Below are 24,838 nucleotides of genomic sequence, written 5' to 3' on the forward strand. Positions count from 1 at the left end.
CGTCTATGTAACATTGCATTAGTACCTATTGTTATCGCGAGCAAACGTCAAAGCCGAAAGCGCATCAGTCCCGTCTCGTCGCGCGAACGAGTCTTGTCGTTGTCGTCCGGCTTCTAGCGCGTCACTATAAATTATTTTCCTCGTTCGTCGTCTGTACGTGATAATTATAATAATATATCCGCATACGTATTACCGTGGCAATTAATTTACCGTTTTTTGATATCCACATAATCACCGTTTAATCCACCAACACGAGCTGCAGCGAAATGCAGTCCAAAGCGCGTCTGCTCGAAGATGAATTTTCCGAACGTAAGCAATCTCGTATTGTATAATGCTATAAGAATAAATTAATAATTATACCAGGCTATCGTATTATAATGTAACTGCTGATACCTATCTATGTGTATTATGTAGGTACATATTATTATTATAGTTGTGTATTTCTGGGGTTAGGCCTAAGTGATGTACCTATCTCCCCCATCGAGCCTTCTTTGTTTCCATAATTAATTTAATATATATATATATATTAATTATAATTTAAAGGCTTTAACTATATAGTATTAGCAGGCCCGTTCAGGTTACTATTATTATTTTTTAGTTTGCATAAAATGAAGGGTAACCTATATATTATAAGCTTTTTGTAGATTATTTTACCTTATGTCGTTTGTTTAATAGAGAAATCCGCTACTGTGGAAGACAATTTTCACCCAATCTTGAGTAGGTACCTATAACGTGTAGTAGATGTAAATCTTGAATGTATGTCAAAATATGTCAACGTCACTCCACCAGCTATATACATTATTATAAATGTTTACCGATATCTAAGCTTCCTAATCTACCTCATTACGTATGATTATTAGTATATTATAATATATTTTAACTTGGTTGATAAAATAAATATATATTATTATCTATGTTAATAATTATATTGTTCTGTTTGACCTTGTGTGCTATTTTTTTGTACAAGAGTATAATACAGTCCTACCCAAGAAGGCAAGACGACTTGGAGACAATAGATTTAAAGTTTTAGCGCTTAGGGTATCCATATGCAGAGATTTGATTACACATTCTTACGCAAAATGATCCAATTTATTAATAGGTAACATAAAAAAATTGCAAATTTGAAAGACGTGTCTATGCCCGCTGGTTAAACATTTTTCCTACCTTTATAATATAAATTGTTATTTATATACAATTAAAATCCTATATTTCTACATAACAACTAAACTACGTTTCCGATCGTGAAAACTAAATCGGCTTTTATAAGTCAAATACAACATGTATTGTGATGATTTGTCATTCTTTTTTTAGTTCAATGCTAACTGTTTCAACACCACACGACACCCCTGACGAATATATTGTATATATTTTATGTCATAAATTAATATACTAATAAGCTATACAATATGTCAATATGTACATTATTACTTCTTTGTAATAATAGGTACGATAATATATTGTAGGCACTAGGAAGGTATACTGATGGTATGAATAGTAAATAAAGAAATCACGGACTTTGTGTTTGTGTGTTTTATTTCTGACAGCTAAATATATGCTTGTTTAATTATTATTTATTATAACGCAGATTTTCATACAACGTATTTCACCTCACACAAGTGTTTTAACTTATAACTGTAGCAGCTGTTAGTTGATGCCCACTATCATTTCACATGTAAAAACAAAACAACCGTGAACACGGGGCTTTTAAAGATCATAAATTAGATACCTATATAAGTATTAAATCATAAAATCGATTTATAAAAATATATTATTCGAAAAATGTTCTGTTTTCAGAAACTAGGGTTGAGAAAAATTAAAATTTCTTGATCTTCGTTCAGTTTGATAGGATTACATGTCTTATCTTATAGGTGTACCTGCAGGTGGTAAGTTAATATTTTACATTGAATTGCTATGAATATAATATAATATTTTAAAATAAGAAGCTTCGTTTTTCGTGCAATCGTTAATCCCCTCGGATATCTGGATGTCTTATCTAAAATGCTTTTTATATTTCAATATACCTATATTTGGTATCCATAATTGTTTTCTTGGTTTTTTTTAAATATTATTTATTCATTTTTTGATTGCCTTGACAAATATAAAACACTGGAAACTAAAAAAATTGAAAACTTTTTTATGCAATAGTGAGGTACTAGAAATTAAATTATATACTTAATAATCAAAGCCAAACTTTTAAACTCATTGTCATAGACTCGTGGTATTTAAATAATAAGGTTAATAACAAGTAAATCATATAAATTTACATGTAGTACATATTTTTAGCGTAGGGTTTTATGCTCTGTAAGTTACACTGGTACATTCTTTTAAGATGCAAAATTAATTTAAACTTCACAATATTACTGACAATTACAAATTAATACAAATTAATGTACTTTCCATCCTAATTATTGAAAACAACCAAAACCAAATTTGAAATTTATATAGAGTTGGAATATGCACAACTATATATACGTGTAAAATAAAGAGTGGCCAAGTATGAAGTATGAATTACAATGAAATAACTAAAATCGTTATTCTTAGTCTGAATTTCGTCACATTAGAACTTCAAATGCTCATAAAAAATTACTGTAGATTTACATTTTTTTTTTAAATTCCTATTTAAAAAACTCACGAAAAACATATTATTAAACTTTTAAGGTTTTTTCGACCTTTATTCATAAAAAATCTAATAAAACTAGAAATTTTAAAATGCCTGTAAATAGATTAATGGTATACTTAGCCAAAATATTTTAATTAATTAATTTTTATAAAATGATAATATCTATAAGCTTTGTGAATAATTCAAATATCTGTGGTTATTCGTTTTTTTTAAATTAAAACAAAATTAAAAGTCAATTTTTTAGTAAACAAGGTAGGTATGCGTAAAAAGTCAAGTTTTTTCGAAAAAATTCTGTTTTTCAATAACTAGTAAAAAGAAAAGACTGGGAATTTTTTTATTTTAACCCCCTAACGCTCCCAAAGTAGATATTAACTAGATTTACTTTCCAATCAGAAAAGATACTTATATCTTATACTTATATTTTTCAATACACAATTTTTTGACATTTTAAAAGTATTTGGATTAATTGGATGCTATTGCTTATTTACACCTTATAACATCTTAACTATTACTAATAGTAAAATAAATTACTATGATAGTATTATAAATAATAGATACGTAATTCAATATTTAAATATATACTTAGTAATATGCCTATATAGATTGACAAACTGATTCTTCTCGGAATCGTTTTTCGTATATAATGATAAATTACCTATATTTAACTAGAATTTGAACACATCCATCACAGGATCTACTGAATGACCACTCGACATATGTTATACAGCTAATACCTTCTTGGTCAATTTTTTTAAAAATTGTATCTGTGAGCAGTGGCGTACATACGAGGAGGGGTTCGGGTTCAAACCTCTCTAGGGCCATAGAAAAAAAATTGTGATATTATTGATGAATTGTTATTTATTTGTAATTTCGTTGTTACGCTTTGAACTTAAAGTATACATTATGCAGTTTTTATATTCCTAGCTACTAATTTACTGTAAACTGTAGAGCAAAATAAAGTGGCATACTAACTAACCATTATTTAATCATTAATATCACATCGTTATCATTCGATATATTTTAGGTTTTGAAAGTAAAATAAATAGTAGTCATGTCTGAAAAAAACAACCGAAAATTCAATTTTTTTTTCAAAACCACCCTCAGTAATGAATTCATTGTCAAATTTATTGAATCCAACTCCAATAGTTATCAGTTCCTCACTACTATCACCTTCATCCACATCTGATACACTAATCACTCAGTTCACATCTTCGACAACAGATATTAACTGTACATTATCCAGTTATAAAATTTTAGACATTGCACATTACACAAATAAATTGTTAACGTAAAGTGAGATAGAAGACATTTTGAGCAAAATTTGGGTTCCTGATATTAATTACAATTTTCATATCAAAATATCAGTAATCAGTAAACAACAACAAATTTTGAAGTTGAAATTTAATGCTTATAATCAATTAAATTTAATGTTGTAATTAATTTTAATAGGGAAGACTTAATGGTCCAGCTACTCATACTATATACATCGTATAATATTCTATATATACCGTGTACATATTTAATAGCATGCCATGATGAGTTATGTAAATCTTTGTATTTGTTTAGTTACTTTACCTATAATTATTAATACGTGTTTGATTGATAAGGAAAATGGGTACTCTTAAAGGGAAGGTTTTTGTTCCCCCCCCCCCTTCAGAGCAAGTTTGAATGTACGCCACTGTCTGTGAGTATTGTGAATCACTAATTAAAATATGTATTTGTATTTTATATTATTATGTAGGTAATACTGTTCTGGAAAATCATTTACGCTGAAATGTATAATGTTTACTAGACCACAGCTTTTAAAGTAAAAATACACAGATGTATAGTATTGGGTGAATATGATACGGGTTGCACCCTAGGGGGCTTTATGCTTTTATTATATGGTCTACATAAACCATGGTGCGTATAAATAAATTGTTATTTGAAACGAAAATCCTAAACATTTTTATAACAGTATTATATAATACTGTTGGCCATATACCTACGTAAGTACTACAATATGTTTATAGTTTGTTTTAAAGCACAAGGTTACAAACAATAATGTATTGTGATTTTCAGATTATTATTAAGTTCGTTTCATATTGCTAATGAAAATAATTTTCCGTAGGTATTAAATATTTACATTTATGGAATTATTTCTACAATAATCTTTATTTTTATAAAATGAAATCCTGATCATGTTACTCAACCCAATGTCAGTGCCGGATTTAGTTTGTCATACAGAATGCAGAGGGGGAGTAACATATTTTCAGTTCGACGTTACTCGTATACACTATGAATGATAATATGATATCGAAATTATTAAGTGGAGGGAGGGGTTGGGATGGATACTACACTCCTAAATGCCGCCACTGTACTTAAGCAACTTAAACTAAATGAACAATGTTCTAACAAATTATCAGGTAATTGTGAAATTTAAAAGAAGTCATAAATATGTCCAAAATAGTAGTTATTTTAAAAGAATATTACCTACCTATGGGCCCTATCGGCTATATTCAATAGATATATTATACAGAATGATCCTAATCTATACTGTTTTGAGGATTAAGGAATATTATATTAAAATACACACATTAGACATCATTATCCATACATTAACATCATTATACATTTTTTTTTTGCAAAATTAAGTTATGAAAACACGGTATACTCCATACTCGTAGTTTTAACTTTTAATCAAAATATTTAACAATATCTAGGGTTTGCTTGTACAAGTTAAAGACAAAATTGAGGAAAAATAACGATTTTGGAACTGTGACTTAAAAATCATTATTGATTCCGTTGATGAAATGTCTATACATATTCTAATGGTCTATACTCTATAGTATCTATAATTTGTACATCTAGCTCTTTTATTTTATTCAAATCTACTAATATTATCTATAATAGTATTTTTGATTGTACATTTGTACGAAGCATAACATATTATATCAGAATAATAGACTAATTTATAATAATCTGCATATTAATCCACTCTTTCAACCACAATAGTTAGTGATATGATTCATGGCCATAGATAACATTATAGATAATGATTTATCGTAGATATCGTTCCCGTTCGTTGTTATAATTTATTAATTTTATTCGTCCATTAATACCTATTACCTACCCAATAGTAAAATGAAGATTTATAATATATCAATGAAAAATAGTAAATATTGTTAAAAACAAAAATATTATAAATCAGTACAAAGTTTTTTTATTAGATATTATTTAAATATACAATAATAAATTCATCAAACATGGTTATGTATTAAGAATTAAGATTGAATGCAAATAATCAAAACATGATGTAAAATGCTGATTATTACGCATTATTCAATTATTGTAAAAACTAAAATGTATACAAAAAAGGGCTTTTTGTTAAACTAAATTATGTATTTATTATTATAACTTATAAACATTGTTCTGTTTGGATGTAAATTAATAATTTGTTTAAAAAAAGTACATGATAATCTGCCTCATGAATACGCAAAATCAAGAAGTTCATTATTATTAAAATTTTAAGCACATATCAAACGCAAATTATTAGTCATTAATTATTTCTTTTTTTAATGTATGTATTATTTTATATACCTGGGAATGTTACTTTATATTTGATAGTAAATATTTACTAATTATTTTTTAAATAATTAATTGCTCTATAATATAATGCGTATAAAACAAATATTTAAGAATCTATTTATTATTATTATTATTTAATTTGTGATGGCTTGTGTACCTATATAATATAATAATCACTAAACATCTAAACAGCACAATAAATGACCTTACAACTCATTCATGAGTCATGACCAAATATTTAAGTTCTCCAATATTTATAAATACTTAATTGTCTTTATGATTTAAATATATCAATATTCATAAATAGGTATTTATATATATATGTATGTATGTAATATGTAACTGATTAATATAACACAGATTCATAAGATGATCAAAGACATGCGATAGTTAAATATTGTAAACATATTAGGGTACCTATAGCCTATGATAATATATAGCTAGACTCAATGATAATCCTTCGGATTTTTATTTGCTGTTTTACAGGGAATATATATTAGAATATTGCTATGATTTTAATCAGATAAAAATGTAATTTTGCAAAATAATAACATTTATTTTTACCAGGTTATTCATGTTTTGGACAGTTAGTTTATGCTTGGATAATTCAACATATTTTATTCCTCTATTTTTTTCTGGTGTCGGCACCTAAACAGTTATTTGCTATTTATGTATTTTTTCTTTTAGATATTTGTCTTCAACTGTGGTCATCCGATATTTTAATTACAATCATAATTATAACACCATTTTATAATACAACGTTGTTAAAAATATATTCAGTTAAATCTAAAATAGATAGTCGGTAGACTTTTATTAGGTTATTTTATATTTTATATTTTTATGAATAGTATTAATAATTCATTCGATGGTAAATCGGTTGAGAAGTTTAAACAGGATGTTGGAAATTTTTGTTTCCAGTCTAATCTTATTATTAGTGCTATGTTTGATTAAAATAAGGCAAGATATTAAGATGGATACCGAAACTGATGCTGATGGGGTTATTCCATTTTCTTCTTATGAGATATTGATGAAAGATCCTTGCAGTGCATCCAATTTGAATACCTATATATTCATGGAAATTTCAATTTTCATGGACATGGTCAATGAGATAGTCTATAGATTAGTGCCTAGTCGTAAATATTAATTTGTATTTATTCAAAACTTAAGTACCTAGGTCAGAGGTATTCAAACTTTTTCATCATACGGATCCTGTTTAGTGTCTTCACAATATTTTTACAGCTCCCATACTATAATTGACGACGGTTGATGAATACAATAATGAGGGTGATTATAACATAAGTACCTACAATAGAAATTGAACTTTAAATTTTCATAATCGCTATAACGATTAAAAAATAATGTTTATTTTAATATTATTTATTATTTATATATTACATTCATAGGAATTCCCTCTCTAAAATATAATAATAACGTGTGTTAAGACTTACCTAATATTAATATGTTGCTACCAGATATCAAATAAAATAACTAAAAATCCAACATAATGAATTTGATCATCGGCTCTACTAAACACAAAGTTGAATCTTTATCTAATCAGAATATTTATATGCAATACAACTATGTTGAGTAATAATATTATGTTTTGAAGTATAATTTTACGATTGCATTATAATTGTTACATCAAAATGTAATCACAATATTAATATGAGTCGTATATTCATAGATAGATACAAATTGTCTTCCAGGTTTTATAACAAATAAAGATATATATATGTTACAATTTCACTCAAACAGTACTACCATTTATTATTTCAGATATAGTATTATTATTATAGACGTATGTAAATTTTATGTTTTATATAGGTACCTGTACAGTGGCACACATCCCATGTGTTATGGTGTTGTGGTAGCTACCCCTTTTTTATATAAATATTTTATAAAATCATACATTTATCAATAAGTATAATAACTTTTGATGTGGGTGAGTTGAATTAGCGACTCATTTTGAAAATACTGTCTATGCGCCACTGCAGTAGGCATGTGTATTTATTTCAAATATATAATTTATTGTATTTCTTATAGGTGGAAAAATTCCTGGCGTTCGATACCTGCAGAGTTTTTTATTGTTTCTATGCCTTTTCGCAGCTTACCTGTTGCGAGTTAGCATATCCGTCGCAATAGTAGCTATGACGCCTGACAAGAATTCTACTGACTTCCTACTCGAAACGCATTACCACATTCCTGTTAGTAAGAATTTTGTGACTATTTCACATTAACCAATCATATTCTATATTTCATATATTGTCAATTTTTTATGACCTTTTGATTTCCTGATATAAATACAGTGAAACTTTCCCTAACGGACACCTCCAAATAGAGGACGTTTTTTGGGGAGAAAACTACGTATTTTCTACAAACTGAACCCTCTGAATAGCGGACACCTCCGAATAGCGGACAAAATTTCAGCAACCAAGAGTGTCCGGTATTTAGAGGTTTCACTGTACTATAATACTATATATATTCTGCGAATGTGGATCAAAAGGTATTCAATTGGACACAACATACGAAGAGTTTGATCCTAAGCGCATTCTTTTGGGGCTATCTCATCATGAACCTGCCAGCAGCCATGATCGGTCGCCGATACAACAATCAAATGCTATTGGCCATGAGTATGACGTTGACTGTAGCTCTCAGTCTAGCCACGCCATCATTAGTGGTCGCTTTCAATTGGCCGGTGCTTGTACTTATTCGGTTCTTGCAGGGCCTTACTCAGGTATGAGTGTAGAATTGTTATAATAGTAATAATTTTGATTTTTATCAAACAAAAAAAATCAGGAAATCATGTAGATAATGTAAATTGAACGAACATTAATTAAATATTTGAAGAAATCCAGGTTTATTTTTACGAATAATTTATTAAATGACAGCTACGTTTATATGCATACATTTAATAGGTGTACCTAACAATTTTGTTACAAATATAAATTATATATCGTATTAATACCTACTTGGTTTCTGTTCATTTGATCCACGTGTATTAATCTACATTATGTGAATACAATAACATTATTTTAATGTTATGTTTCAATAATGTATTATGTAAAATTTTATACATTTATTTATATACAGGCGTTCACCATGCCAATGATACATGGTATCAGCGCCAAGTGGGCGCCACCGAATGAACGTGGTCGTCTCGTTGGATTTGTATTGGGAGGTAAACCATTTTATTGAACTCTCATATGAGGCCTCTTCAGAAGTAAGATCAACTCGAAAACTATTATTTGTCCGTAATAACCATCCTAAATTAATCTGACCCATGCATATAGGCTTAGGTATTTATATAATCGTATCAATTTATTAAGTTGGGACTATAAACTATAATATGACTACAATAATTTCATAATATTATCTCTATACTTATTTTTTCACCATACTTAAGGATATATATTTTTATACAGCAAGTATAGTTATTATATTATACATACGAGTACATTGATACATGTTTAAATATTTGATAAACATGTATTCAAATTTAAAAAAATAGAAGATATTATTAATTCGTTTACAAACTTAACTTGAAAGTTGACATTATACTACTATAGTATACTTATTACTTATATCTAAATGAATACATTGGATTTAAACGACTAAATATGTAGCTCAACTATAACTGAAAAATATAATTTACTTTATTTTATAAAAATATAACTGATGCGAAATATATAACGACTAATGAGTATACTAAAGGACATTGAACATATAAATAATATAATGTCAAGTGAGTACATTTAATTCCAATGAACTTTGTATTAAATTCGTAATCAATCCTCTTGTAACCGCTTAAGTAGATATCTGTGTATGCACATAATGTATAATACACACATAATCTGTTGCATACATTACTGCTATACGTTATTATCGATGTATTAAAACTTAAAACTCTAGCACAGCTATCATGAGTTTAGTATCTCGGAGAAATGTAATCCTATTAACCCCATGACATACATCTCTGTACTGTTGATTTATAAAAAATCATAAATTCTTCAAGAATACCTACTTGTCCTTTTGTTTTTATCTATTGACACTATAAGTACCAATAAGGACCAATAAAAATTTCTTAACATTTTATGTTACATACTGTGTTGTACATACGAGTAGGATAGGAGAATATGGGAGGGGAGATAATATTGGTCATATTATATTACTATTATTTATTATTATATGATATAATATAATATACCGCATTCTATAGAACGTTGTGAATAGGTTAACGGTAAAAACAGCTTAAAATTAGTCTAAACTGCAGGCTTTAAGAACCACTAATGAGGAACCTTGTATTAAATGTTCGTGATTTTTTTTTTTATCAACAAACTACAAACATTTTACCATAAATAAATTGAAAAAAATCAAATTTCTATAAAATACATTAAAATGTCTAAAAAATTCTATAATAAATGTTTAATGAAAATTCCGTTCTTACCGTCATTTGTTTTGAATTATAACAAAAGAACTATCAATTACGGCAAATACCCATTGTTTTGCGAATTTTTTTAAAAAATAATTTAAACTAGGGGTTTTTACTTTTGTCTCCTCCAGAGTTCCAACAAGATCTAATTTTTTATCAGAAACCCCTCAATGCTAGATATTGAAGTATCCTGGATCCTGGTACTACAGTGAATAAAATGGAAGTAACCTTGTTAAATTAAAAAGCAGTAAGCACACATCAATACAAAACCAATACTTTTTGAGATATTGCATTTAATATTATCAAATTTGTATGAAACTGGTATAATAATACTAGTACTAATGAACACATATTTTAGTCTTTAGACAACTATAATCTGCATAAATATGTTGTGATTATGATTTATGACCGTACATGTACCTATACATCTATCATAGTATAGATAATATACTTAGGCTAGCCTAAACTGGTTTGCAGCAAACAATGCATGGTAATTTGCAACTGTCAATTTGATCCTGCATTCTAAAATAAAACTTGAGATTATTAATATAATTAGTACCTAAATAAATATACTTATGATTATATATTCAATCATTATTCTATGATTTTATTAATTTTTCTTAATTATTATTAATTGTTCTTAATTAATTCTAATTTATTTATTCATATGATTTGACAACTGTCGTATAAGGTGATTCAATGCACACTATTACACACACAATAATCAAAATAGAATATTTAGTTGCTTTTTATTCTACAGAGACCGCATCACTGCGCTGAAGCACCAACTTATTTTGTCTACTCCTAACACTTCTAAATTATTCTCACTTAACTCAGTTTCTATTTTGCTACATCTACTAAAACTTTCTAAGACACTAAGACTTAAAACTAAATTTTGTTACACATTATATAAATGTTTACTTAACCTAATAATAGTTTTAATATTAATCGTGTTTATGTTTATATTATATTATGCATGATACAATAAACAACATAAATAACTACTATAACATAATATGAAGAAAAAAAGCTTGGAACTCAGTGTGTCATATATCCACAAGTGAATATATCATAATTGAGTAGGTCATGCTAATGTAAAATGAGTTAAATTTGAATTAAATAAATTAAATAATGTCACAAAACGAAAAACGATTCTGAAGGATGCCGTTGGATCAGTTTGTCTATTTCCAAGGATATTTTTTGTTCTTATATACTTATAATATTTGTATATTATAATTCTTACAAGTATTAATTATAATTCAGTTAGTTGAATTTATTCCAAAAACATTGCATACCTATTACATATAACTTTATACCGAAATAGTAACTACCTAGTACCTATACGTAAAATAGTGTAGAATAGTGTAAATTGATTCGTGATGTAACATGTAAATAATAAGTATACCAAAAAAATTAGTTTTTACATGTCTATAGAAAATGCTGATATAGTTATTAAATATTTATTTTAAGTATTTACGGTTATTTCTTTCTGAATAATTACAAAGAAAAAACCAAATCGATTTTCTAGGATCTGGTGTTACGTAAGTTTTCCAGTCTTTTGCTACTTTTTGTTAGTTTTTCTTGAATATTAAGAAAAGAACAGGAAATGTCGTGCATTTAATGAAATAAAAAATAGACAACTTTTTATGAAAACATTGATTTTATGAAGTTGTAAATTGTAATTTAAGAACACTATATTACGATAGATTTTGAATAACAAATAACAATGATAAACTTTTAAAATATTTATTAAAATTAAGTAAAAATTATAAATTATAAAATAACAAATAGTATTAATTATAAATTATGAGAAATGGTTACAATACTATTTAAATTTATGTGCCAAGTATCTAGTATATAGTGCTATTTCACATATAACTATGGTTATTTTTTTTTAACAAATACATTTGAGCTCATTTAAAATCTTATATGGTAATGCATAGTAAGTAATAAGTATGCAAAACATAAACTTGTAATTACAACTAAAATAACGTAAATAATATATTATTCTGGTAGGTAGTGTATGTAAATATTGACATTTTATTTATGAACAGTTAAAAAATATTTACCAACAGAAATTTTGATACTTATTTATTTTATATGAATAACGAATACTTTTGTAATTTTACTCATAAAAAAATACTTTATAAAATTGTTGTATAACTTGTATATATTTATACATTATTTAAAATTACTTTTATATATAGATGTAAGACATTAAAGTACTGATTTTACGCCAACTCTATGCTGTTTTCACATGTAAAATCATTATATAAAATTTACTTTAAATCAATATATTATTAATTGTATTATTTTTGAATATAAATTGTGTTATTTAAATTGATTACAGTGAAAAAGATATGAATGTTTTACAGACAATATTATTTAAAATAATTAATATAGAAAACGGAAATATAGAATAAATTATTTAGAACTGAATTCACGTTATGATTAAAGATACTACGAAATAAATTTTTTTTTTTTTTTCAAGAGAAAAATAACCTTTGGCATCATAATGGGCATAATGGTTCATTGCTTTTTTACCAAATATTATCAACAAGCGTGACATTTTTTATTTTTTATTTCATAAGAATAGTATAGTAAAAGATTAAATTATAAATAAAATATAGTATTATAAATATTAATATTAGTGACGAATTTACATACTTTTTATATTATAATAGTTTATCCAATCCGATTTGCCGGAGGAAGAATATTATGATACTATAAACTAAATAAACTATTATTCGTTACCTACTTTTGGGATGTAACGTTTATCTATAATATTTCTATAATTTTGTTAAATTATTGTTAAATTTATTTCTTAGTAAACTATGATAGTGAATAGTGATATTAAATGTAATAAGTTCCCGTAGTACTTTTTAATAGGCCAGTGTTCGTATAGGGGTATAAATACATTTTTAATCAAACGATACAATTTGACTTAACCCTGAAACAGTTTCGAGATGTTTTGAAGAGCCTCGTGTGAAAAAATAATTATTGTTATAAAGTTCAGTAATAATTTCAGATTTCCATTTTAGGTCTTCAATTTGGCACTGTTGTCACTTTAGTTGGTTCTGGAATACTGGCCAGTACTCGATCGGGATGGCCCTCAATTTATTACTTCAGCGGCGCTTTTGGAATTTTTTGGGTAATATTATGGCTATTACTTGGGTCAGAAAGCCCAGATACACATCGTCTAATTACGCAATCTGAGAAAAACTACATTAAGTCATCACTAACCCAAACGGTGTCGGAAAAAAAGGTATGCGAATCCTAAAATAATAAGAGTATATTAATTATATTATTGGCAGACAGTAAGCACGTTTTATACAAAAAACAAACAATTTTTTTTTTTTTAGGGGGGGGGGTTGTTTATGTGACTAGTAACATATTATAATATACTCCACTTGACTATTGTTTAACATTTTTTTCAATTTGTATACTCAATCACTTGACTGTTTATTTTCTTTGCTCGTCTTAGAACTTGATAACTCCTTGGAAAGAGATATTCTCTTCAATGCCAGTATGGGCTGTTACGATCTCACACGCTGGTCACAATTGTGGATTTTGGTTGCTGCTTAGTGAAATGCCCACGTTTATAAGTGCTGTACTAAAGTTCGACATTAAATCGGTATGAACTAGCTTGTATGATTAATGATTATATTATATTATGCAACTGCTTTGCTTATTTGCAAGCCCGAACGTTAAAATAAAATATGTGTATTAGTCGATAAATAATATCCATTTAGACAAAGACAATCAGGTATATTTTGAAATTTATACTTAGACGACTTCAAAATTATAGAAAATGAATTGCAAAGTTTTGATATTGAAAAACAGTGGATATTTTAGTATAAAGAAGAACTTGTGCGATGATAATCAAAGAACGGCAGAAAATAATATATTATGTTCATTAGATATTTTATATTTAATAGTAACAGAATATCCAATGTTGTAAAAATTTCAACTTAAAATGCTCATAAAAATTGAACTTGCTTTTCTTAGAAATCTTAGATTGAAAAATAAAAATTTTTATGAATTTCTAACTTAAAATAATTTTCGAATTTTTGTGATTTTCAAAATTTTAAATTTTGACCTCCTGAATGCACCAATTAAATTTACTTTTCTACCAGAAGAGTTGCTGTTGAAGAAAATCGAAACACTTTTACAACCCCAAAATGTGATGACAGACACAAAAATAAAAATAAATTAAAAATTAAAAAACTAAAAAAACACACATCATTTGTAAAATCAATATATTCATCGCTCCTCTCAGAATCTAAAATGACAGAACGAGATGTATTAGCCACATTAATGAGTACAAATTGTGGTAAACGTTTTCAGGATGGACTTGTATCTGCATTACCTTACTTGGCTATGTGGCTGTGTCAGTTTCCAGTTACATATTTTGCCGATTATATGAACAAAAAAAATGTGACTTCTCTCACCTTTTCGCGTAAATTTTGGAATACCTTGGGTAATATTATAGACGTTGCATTTTTGTATACTTATAACATAATATATAGACGTAGTAGTTTAACTGTGTAATGTGTAACATCGATTTATTGTAAATAGGGACTGAAGAAAATGGTTGGTATGTATTTTGATAAAACTGTACTTAATAAATAAACTAAAATCGTTTATATTTTAATTTAATTCAAATTAATGTAAAATGACATCCAGAAAATAGAGCTGCACCTTTGATCATTTCATAACAAATACATAAAATAATTTTCAATTTTATTTTTATTTGTTTTCTAAATACCAAATCATATATTTTTATAGAAAGTAAAAACTAGTTTAAAAGAATATTTTATTTTTAATCTTCAATATGTATACTAATTCAAAATAATTAAATTTCAATTTATTGTAGTAAATAGATTTTGTGAACGTTATAAGAATTGAAATAAATATTTTTTTACTATAATTATTTTTTACTTTGACGCATTAAAAAGGTAGATAGTCTTGATCCAATAATAATTCTATAAGTTCACGTTGAATATTAAATGTCAGAAAAAAATATAAAACACTTCAACATAATAAGAATAATATATATTATATTTCAAATTATTAGTTCACATTATGTATCTATTTATACATTCTTTTTTATTTTCTATTATTATCATTATATTTTTATTAAAGTTCTTTGTGCCTATAATTACTATATTGTTAATACTCATTTATACGTAAAATAATAGCTATAAATAAAAAGCTATACGCAATAATATATGTTTATAGCAATCGAGTTTAATTTTTTTAATCAATTGTTACCAAATTTTTTCACCGAGAACGATTTAAATGAAATCCTATGTATTATATTATAATATATGTGCACGAAAAGCGTAGAATATTATACCGTCACGTTATTTTTGATGTTCGCGTATAGGGATGAGCGGCGGTGCGTTGGGTCTTGTGGTCCTTGGCTACATGGGTGAAGATGCAAACGCAGCCATATGTATGTACGTGTTCGTAGTAGCCATCGGCTGCTGTACAAATGTGGGTTTCAACATTAATCACCTCGATTTGGCACCCAATTATGCCGGGATTTTGATGGGCTTCACGAACGCCGTGGCCGCTCTGGGCGGTGTGATGGCACCCACCGTCTGCGGGTTCATAGTACACGATCAAGTGAGTATATTGCGTTAAAGTGTTTTATTTTTTTTACTAATAAGTACACGAGTCGTCGAGTTATAGCCATAGCCGTTTAGCGTCTATACGACAATTAATAATTGGAATCTCGGGTTTTCATTATTTTTAAGTGAATTATAACACTTACATTATATTTATTCTTATAGACTTCGGTAGACGAGTGGAGGGTCGTGTTCACGCTGGGAGCCGTCATACTGTTCTTCTCCAGTATTTTTTATATCATTTTCGGATCTGCGGAGGTACAGCCGTGGAATGAACCTAAAAATGAAAGCGGTAAATCAAAATCATTTTAATATTTGCGTGTTAATCGCTGTGTGGTACTGTACCACTGGTACATAATATATAGTCATATGTTATAGCGAACTAAGTAGTATACCATCTACAGAGTTGTAACCAGAGTGGATAAGGGGCTGAAGCTCACCCCCCCTCCCCTCCCCCCACTGACCAAGCTTATTTTAGCCTATATTATATTTAAAAAATTATTTTACAAAAGTTGTGAATGGGGATTTATTCGGGCTTAGCCTCCTCCCTTTCCATACAGCATACCTGGCTACACTATACTGATCGTATATAATATTATTATAATGATATATATGCCAAATACATAGCCCTGTCCCCTGTGTTCTCTACAGTCCACAATCCACAAAATATATATTGAAACACCGGTCACTTGAAGTCAGTCCCCGTTGAACAATAATTTTACCTATTTACGGCCTAAGCCTAGGGCTTAAGAAATACTGATATGGGACTGTGCCTAATCATCCCAAACAACAACAATTCAAGCACTCCAATCAATTACTCTCCGTTTACTGACGTCTCCACCCTAATATGTAACTAACAACACACTCCACAGTGACCTCAAAATTGAAACTATTACCTCAGTTGCATCTTACCATTTCAAAAAATTTCACTCTAAACTAGCCACCCACACCAACCCACTTATTCAAGGTGGAGCCAACTGACCAATAATCCCACCCAGCGCTTAAAAAGACGCTGGTGCAGGGATTTACTAAATTGTTTAAAGTTTCTGTCACTGGATAGCCTCCCTCCTTTTAAATATAGTTTCATATAAATATTCTCCATTATTGAACCTATTTGCTTATTGTACGAACACTATGCACAAATTGTAAATTTTTTTATTTTAATAAATAAAAAATTTTAAAAAATGGTATCGATATTCTGAACGTGGAATATTAGCATTATTTGGACTATAATATAGTAATATATATATTAAAATGACGTATTAACTAAATATTTTAATATAATAAAATATTTTTATAGTCGGTGTTCGAAGTTTCATGCAGATGAAAACGGATTACGGTACCTCTGAAAAATATACGCCGTCTTCATCACCATCGTCGTTTGGTAAATTAAACTGAATTTAACGATTGACAACACAGAAAAAAACAAAAATCGTCTTATTTTTCTCCGCCCACAGTTAAAGTCACGTCAAAGTATACCATGTTTGTACGACAATAACCAAACACATTTTTTATGGTGAATAACGTCGCGTTGTTGATAACTCTTTTTCAAAAACAATAATCGACATTAAGTTTTATACATCCTGTTGTTATATTTTGGTTTATTAAAGATTTATGATTTGTTATATTTTTGATAGTATTTTACGACTGTGCAGTTTCTCTAATAAGATAACTATCCTGCAAAACATCTTACTATATAGGTATTATTGTTATTTATTTATATGAGAAATATAATATCTATTTATTTTTGTATATAGTTAAATGAGAAAAATTCAAAAATATAATATATTTTTAGATATCAGGTTTGTCAAACTTAACTACTCGTATTATTTAGATGTAAATGTAAGATTTTTTTTTATTATTATTTAGAAGTACTATATGTATACCAAGTTAAAAACTTTGTATAAAAACTTAAACATTGTAATGGACCATACCTATATATTATACCTACAAAACATTTCATGGAGTATTATAAATGTATAAGCATTTGAATTGTTGAGGTCGTAGAAAGTTTTAAAGGTGTACATTTCAATAATTATAATTTATTAAAAAGTCCTTTGCACTTCACTATTTAATAACATCTTATACAACCAACATTGAGTATGATTTACAAATTATATGTATTATATTATACAAGAAAATGTGTAATTACTATTTATACTTATTAGTTATTAGTAATCTTAGCTGTATTACCAATTATAAATTATTATTAAACATTATTCTCACTTTATTATTATTTTAGTTTTCGGTCTGTATGGGTTTTTACTATCGAATCGTACATGTGGAGAATACATAGCATGTATCTAATGGTTCATGAGAGGGCTTAATCCCTATATCCCCCTAAAACTCAAAAAATATATTTATTGTGTATCAAAAGTGTATTATATTTATATTTAATACACTCATAGTTTAAGTATATACATAAATAGGAAATCCTTCATTAAAAGGAAGAAAGTAGGTACCTAACCAATCTGTTTTACCATAATAGATGTTGTACTTATGAGAAAATTAAATGATCTTTAGCTATAAAATTCGAACAATTTTTAACTACAAAATAATTTGTCAACATCCGTGATTTTGATGAATTTTTTCAAAAGTGTTTAGCCCGTACTTTTTATGTATTTTTAATACTTTTAAACTGCTATAATAATAACATATACGAAACCACGTATTAAATTGTCAGGATTTTTACACATTGAACACTGTTTATCTTTATTTAGGTGCAAGGATAAAACTAAAGCTAAAAACTCCAACTAGTTCCAATTTTCTGTCAGCTAGTAACCATCCCCAAAGTTGGAAATCACAGCATTTTTCTTCCATAAACATTTTATAAATAACACAAACACAAAATAAAAACTTACATCGTTGTAAAATCAATACATTTATCGTTCCGCTTAGAACTAGAATATAACATCCAAATTCTATAATTAGGTTTTGAAATTAAATTTATATATTTATTCATTATTGAGGTATTTTGCATGTACATAATTTACCCAATATATATATATGCACCATTCACAAAAAGTCAAAAATCATGGTGACAGTGTTTTGGGTGAATGGGGACTATTTATACACAAGTTATATAGTTATACTAATATAGATAAGAAATAAGCACCATCGTCGAACATTTTTGAACGACACACCATTGAAGTTGTTTTTTACAATACCACGGCGGCAGGCAATATGGGTATACACGCAATGACAAATAACAAAGATTAAAAATTTGTAACCATATATTTTAATTCGTATACAAATTCACAGTAAATAGTCAACTTTGAAAGACATAAATCACAACATGATACTTATATAGATAATTTAAACATTCATTACAAACCCATGAAATCTTTTTTTTGCGATGATTCTATATTTTTGTATTTTGTAGTTACATACGATATACCTATATTATATTGATAAGTTTAAACTGGATAAATCCAAAAATTGTATTTTCAAAAATGTTGAATTCAGCAAAGACATTTGAAAAAAAATGTTTACTCTGCAATAATATAATATAAAAGGCAAATTTTGTAAAACAGTTTAGGTACATCAACATATAGCAAATGACCAACCATTAAAAAATATAGTTTGATAATCACAGATAAAATAAATACTAATCATTGAATCTTAAAATATAGAGAATATAGAGAATATTTAAATATAGTTAAAGTACATAGTTTTTGTTTGTGTCGAGAAACGGAATAAAACTAAGTACTAAACGCATAATAACACATTACTTAAAAATTAAAACATATACCCACAACTAAAAAATATTACATTTTGAAATAATTTATTTGTAAGAGTTAAAAGTGTTTTTAACCTTTTAATTAACTTACAATAGTTTTAAAATTTAACCAAATATCGTTTTTTGGTGCAATTAGTCCAGGTTCCGTTTTAAACATAAGAGGAATATCAGTTTTTTCACATGGTAAAATTTCAAATTTCGATTAAAAGTAATTTTAATTCTAATTCAGCAAAACGTTCTCATGTAATAATTCAATTTAAATGAAATGGAATTAGTATATGGTATAAATATAGTGTATTATATCATCATGAATAATGATCAATGAAGACTACAGAATTTATTTATTATTCATGCCTTACCTTACAAAAATGTCTGAGAAAAAAATATTTAAAAATGTTCGTGAAAAAATATCTGAAATCAAGAAAGTTCGAGGTGAAAATTTCTATACTAAATAATGTCCTCTGAAATTTTTTAAATTAAAAATGTGCATGTTCAAATACTAAAATAGTCTGATATATCAAAAATACCCACAGTCAAAAAAAAAATGAAAGTATTAAAACTCGAAATGGTATAAAAGAGGAATAATATACATTATAGTTTATTAATTTTTACTAATTAGTTAAATTAAGTCAAAGAAAAATATGTAAATCAATGTTGTAAATACATTTTTATAGTTAGGTATAATGTATAAGTGTATAACATCTTTTTCGTCTGTTTATATAATATATATATCTTATAATTATCGATTCTAAACAACTTTGCCTAGAACAGTTTATTTTGGACTATTTTACTACGAACATTTTTGATTTTCTACATTTTTTTTCGAACATTTTTACGTAGATTTTATTCATGCATTTGGAATAACAGGTGATTAACTTAATTCAAAACACCCATTATTCACAAAGTATTAATGTTTTTGAAAATATTTTTTTACATGGATTCTAGTCTTTACAAAACATTATTAAAAAATATATAGATATTTTAAAAATGTTGTTTTTTAAAGATCATAAGAACATGTAAACATTTTTTTTAAAAATCATGTATTTACTTTTTGAAATAATAAGTGTTCAATGATCAATGAATCACCCAGTTTATACCGGTTTAAATAAATATATTAATAATATTAATAATTTATTTATGTTTACCTATGCAATGACGAGGTTCATCGCCAAACGGTAAAAAGGTACTATTAGGTCTTTTAGATTTTTCTTCCGCTTGATCTTTCCGGATCGAATGTATCTGGACTTTGATAATACTTTGGATCATTATTCATGATGTATACAATATATTGGTATCAAAATTGTTTGTCCCTTTTCAATTAATAATGATTCTTCGGGTACTTCATAATTCTGAGTAGCTATTCTCGTTAATGTCGCTATTATGGTGTACTTACGTAGAGTCTCTGAACAAATATTACAATTTATTTAGAATAGGAAAAATTAATTTAAAAAATTTCATATATTTTAGGGCTAACAGTATTTTAAATTTGAATACCGGTATCCGCAGTATTTGTTTACTACCAGTATCTACGGTATTTTCGGTAATTACAGTGGTACATTATTTTTGTCAACAACGGTAATTACCGAAATACGGTATACTGGTATTCTAAAATACCGCCAGTACCTACTAATATGTACTATGTATACTGTTGTTGAGTTGGGAATAGTACCTAGGTATAATATTTAGTATTTTTGAAAGGTAATGTTATTATATAAATATACATACTATACAATAACGATAGTAATATTCATTATGTAATTAAATTAATTTTGAGTTGTATGTAGAACCTGGACGCTCCATTGTTTTATAAAGCTGTGACGCCCAGGCTCTGATTTCGAGAGAAATATCAAATAGGGGCCCTGCGCACTATTAACTTTGAGGGCCCTTTTTAATCAAACATTTTGATAAAAATGAAAAATGTATTAATTAATATCAACATAATTCATTATATATAAATGTATTACAACAATATTACAATTTACAATACACATTAGTATATATACATTTTTTCTAGGTTTTTTTTTGCAAATTTAGCAAATTACGTCATTAAATGTTAATTATTTGGTAATACCCCGGTTGATTGTCATTTCCCAGTTATGATAATGAATCCTGCCGTCTTTCTTGAGTTAAAGACGACCTCATGCGAGTTTTAAACATTCATATGTTCAAGTGCGGAAAATGGACGTTCAGTTCTACAATGTGTTCGTGCTTGGCATATTGACATTGACAAGTATATTTGTAATATAATGTCTACGTTGGGAAATGTACAGCATATGATATTCAAATTTCGAATATATTTCAAATAATAAATAGGATATTTTTTGGTAGAGACGTACAAAATGGGAAGCAGTCCCTAAGATGATTATAATATTATTAATATAATATACCGATTATTTGAGCATCTATAAGAAGTAGAAAGTACATATTATTTTCATATATCTACTATAAATAATTTAATTATTTATATTATACAATACCATATTATTATAATTTGAAAATAAAATTGTTGGTTAGGCTTATTCAACGAAGTTGATAATTAGGAACACAGTACCATAAACATTAATTAATATTGTTCATCTATAGGTACTAAAGTTACAATCTAAAATAAACATACTCAAAAATATCTCAAAATAATATCGGTAAAATGTACACGATGGCGTATATACCTATATGCATTACCGTTTATAACCATTTCGGCATAATGAGGATCCCCCAAAAATGCGTTGTTGAGCTCTCCCCCACATTTTGTTTTTGTCGAGATTGTCTCTGCACGAAGTTTGTCTTGAATATCTTTGTTCATAGCCAACTTGTATAAGCAACAAGATGCTATGGCAGCTACAGTTTCTGTACCAGCGGCAAACAATAACATCGCGTTCGCATTTAAATACAATTCGCAATAGTTTTCTGCGACTTTAGGAATAAAATCAATAAATAGTTTAAAAGTTAAACTCCATAAAATTATATTAATTTTTAAAACAGCTGAATAACATATTAAACAACGAATTGTAAAAGTTGGGCATGTGTTTCACATATTAACATCCATTAGATTTAATAATGTTTGTGAATAATTATAATAAATTGGGCTCCTGGGCGGTAAATAAATAAATAAATATACGTTATCCTTTATTGTCACATATAATTGTCAATCATTTATCAAAATGTTATGACTTACCGTCACCATCGTCTACAGCTGAGTCTCTGTTTAACACCGAGTCATTTCTCGCTTTCATCAGGGTTTGTGCAATATCGTTTTTGTCAACATTATGATCAGTCCTATAGTCGATGACTTCTCTGAACACTGAATGAAAAAAATTAGTAGCATCGATGTCAATTGTTTGAATTTTCAACAACCTTATGATTTTCGGAAACAGGATTCCGAGTAGGTTTTGGAAGAAAATTATTTTACTGCCGGGTTTCGATAATTTATTTACGTATATTTTGAAGTTTAAGTTTTTTTCACTGTTAATGGTGTCCAATTTCATACCAAAAGCGCAAGTTCCAATGACGTCGCACGTCGATGGTCAAATTGTTTACAATTTCGTACACTTCTATACCGTTGGCTTCCTTTTTGCAGGATTCCTTGTTGATATCCTTCAACAGCTGATCACTGCACTCTTGGATTTGTTTGTGTGTTCCTTTGAGCTTACCCGACGTGAACCCCGCACTGAGTTTTTGTCTCATAGTTTTCCATTTTTTGGAAAAAAACAAACTTCTCGCCATTATGTAGTCGACTCGTCACTGCCAAGACCGTGGTCAGTGAAATACGAGAATTCTTTATCTTTGATCATAATTGTGTTGATCAATTCTGGATCGCAAATCACCAAATACGGAGTTCTCGTCTGATAAAAACCGCAAATTTTTGCATCGGAAAATCGTTGATAAATTCGTCCGAACGATGTTACTTGTCGTTCTAAGCCAATTGTCAATTTGAATGTATTTCCGAACAGAGGTACTGGATCTGTATGGAGCACATTAAATTTTTTCCATTTGTCGTAAGTCGACGTCGAATAATAAAGTGGAGTAACGTACAAATGCTAATCAGACTTAAGATGACGGGATCAAATAACGAATTTATTAAATGCGAAATCATTTTTATTGGCGACCATAGTAACTTGGCTGAATGAACTGTGGGTTAGTATTGAAATTGTCTACACATTTACATATTTATAGTAGCTATGTTAACTGTTAACGTTAAGTACCTATGCCTATATACTTATCTATACCAGATTGTCTGTTTTGTCTTTCAGCTTAGCTACTGCAGATAGATTTAATTTATCAATGGACTTTAATATCGTTATTTACAGACAACAGACATAGTAATAAACAACATTGATAATGTTCTGTGAACGAGTATCACCCTTTGATGTTTCGCCAAAATACCGACATTCGGCGGATCGGTGGTTTGTTACACGCAAATGATGACATACGAACACTGTTATGGGTTACAAGTTCTCCGTTTTGTTACGCTAGTATGTACGCGCCATTAGGTCAGGGTACAATCACTATAATAAGCATGAAACGAAATTGTATGATTCATTTTTAAAAATTGTATTATATTATATCGATATCAGATAAGTCTATGATACCTTAGGAGTAGTAGTGTTTACACAGATCCTCCTCTGCTGTCGGTTCAAACGGAAAAAAAAATCTATGATACCTATTTTTTATAGCTATAGGTGGATAACTATCAAGTCTATAGCTATTATATTTCTCATACGGTCATACGGGGATTACTCTAATAAGTAATACTAGTACCTACGTATATTATACTGCTATCACAGCATATCGTAGGCCATTTCTAATTTTTTCCGGTTTAATAGTTTTTATGTATTTAAGTTAATTTATTTAAC

The 24,838-nt window shown here is 27.9% G+C and overlaps 1 protein-coding gene and 1 pseudogene across 1 annotated transcript; one reads left to right on the forward strand and one right to left on the reverse strand.

Moving 5' to 3' along the window:
* Window positions 1-2: 2 nt before the first annotated feature.
* On the forward strand, window positions 3-18,382 carry LOC111035196 (sialin-like). Its single transcript, XM_022316721.1, has 11 exons — window positions 3-309; window positions 8,231-8,391; window positions 8,691-8,921; window positions 9,278-9,365; window positions 13,658-13,881; window positions 14,101-14,250; window positions 14,964-15,096; window positions 16,006-16,247; window positions 16,415-16,541; window positions 17,550-17,633; window positions 17,707-18,382. Exons 1-11 carry the CDS (start codon window positions 267-269, stop codon window positions 17,745-17,747), a joined length of 1,524 nt encoding a protein of 507 aa, XP_022172413.1. The 5' UTR covers window positions 3-266; the 3' UTR covers window positions 17,748-18,382.
* Window positions 18,383-19,697: 1,315 nt separating this feature from the next.
* Window positions 19,698-24,122, reverse strand: LOC111035200 (annotated as a pseudogene).
* Between the last annotated feature and the right edge of the window lie 716 nt (window positions 24,123-24,838).

This window comes from Myzus persicae, unplaced genomic scaffold (genome assembly GCF_001856785.1).
Source record: "Myzus persicae strain clone G006 unplaced genomic scaffold, MPER_G0061.0, whole genome shotgun sequence".
NCBI lineage: Eukaryota > Metazoa > Arthropoda > Insecta > Hemiptera > Aphididae > Myzus > Myzus persicae.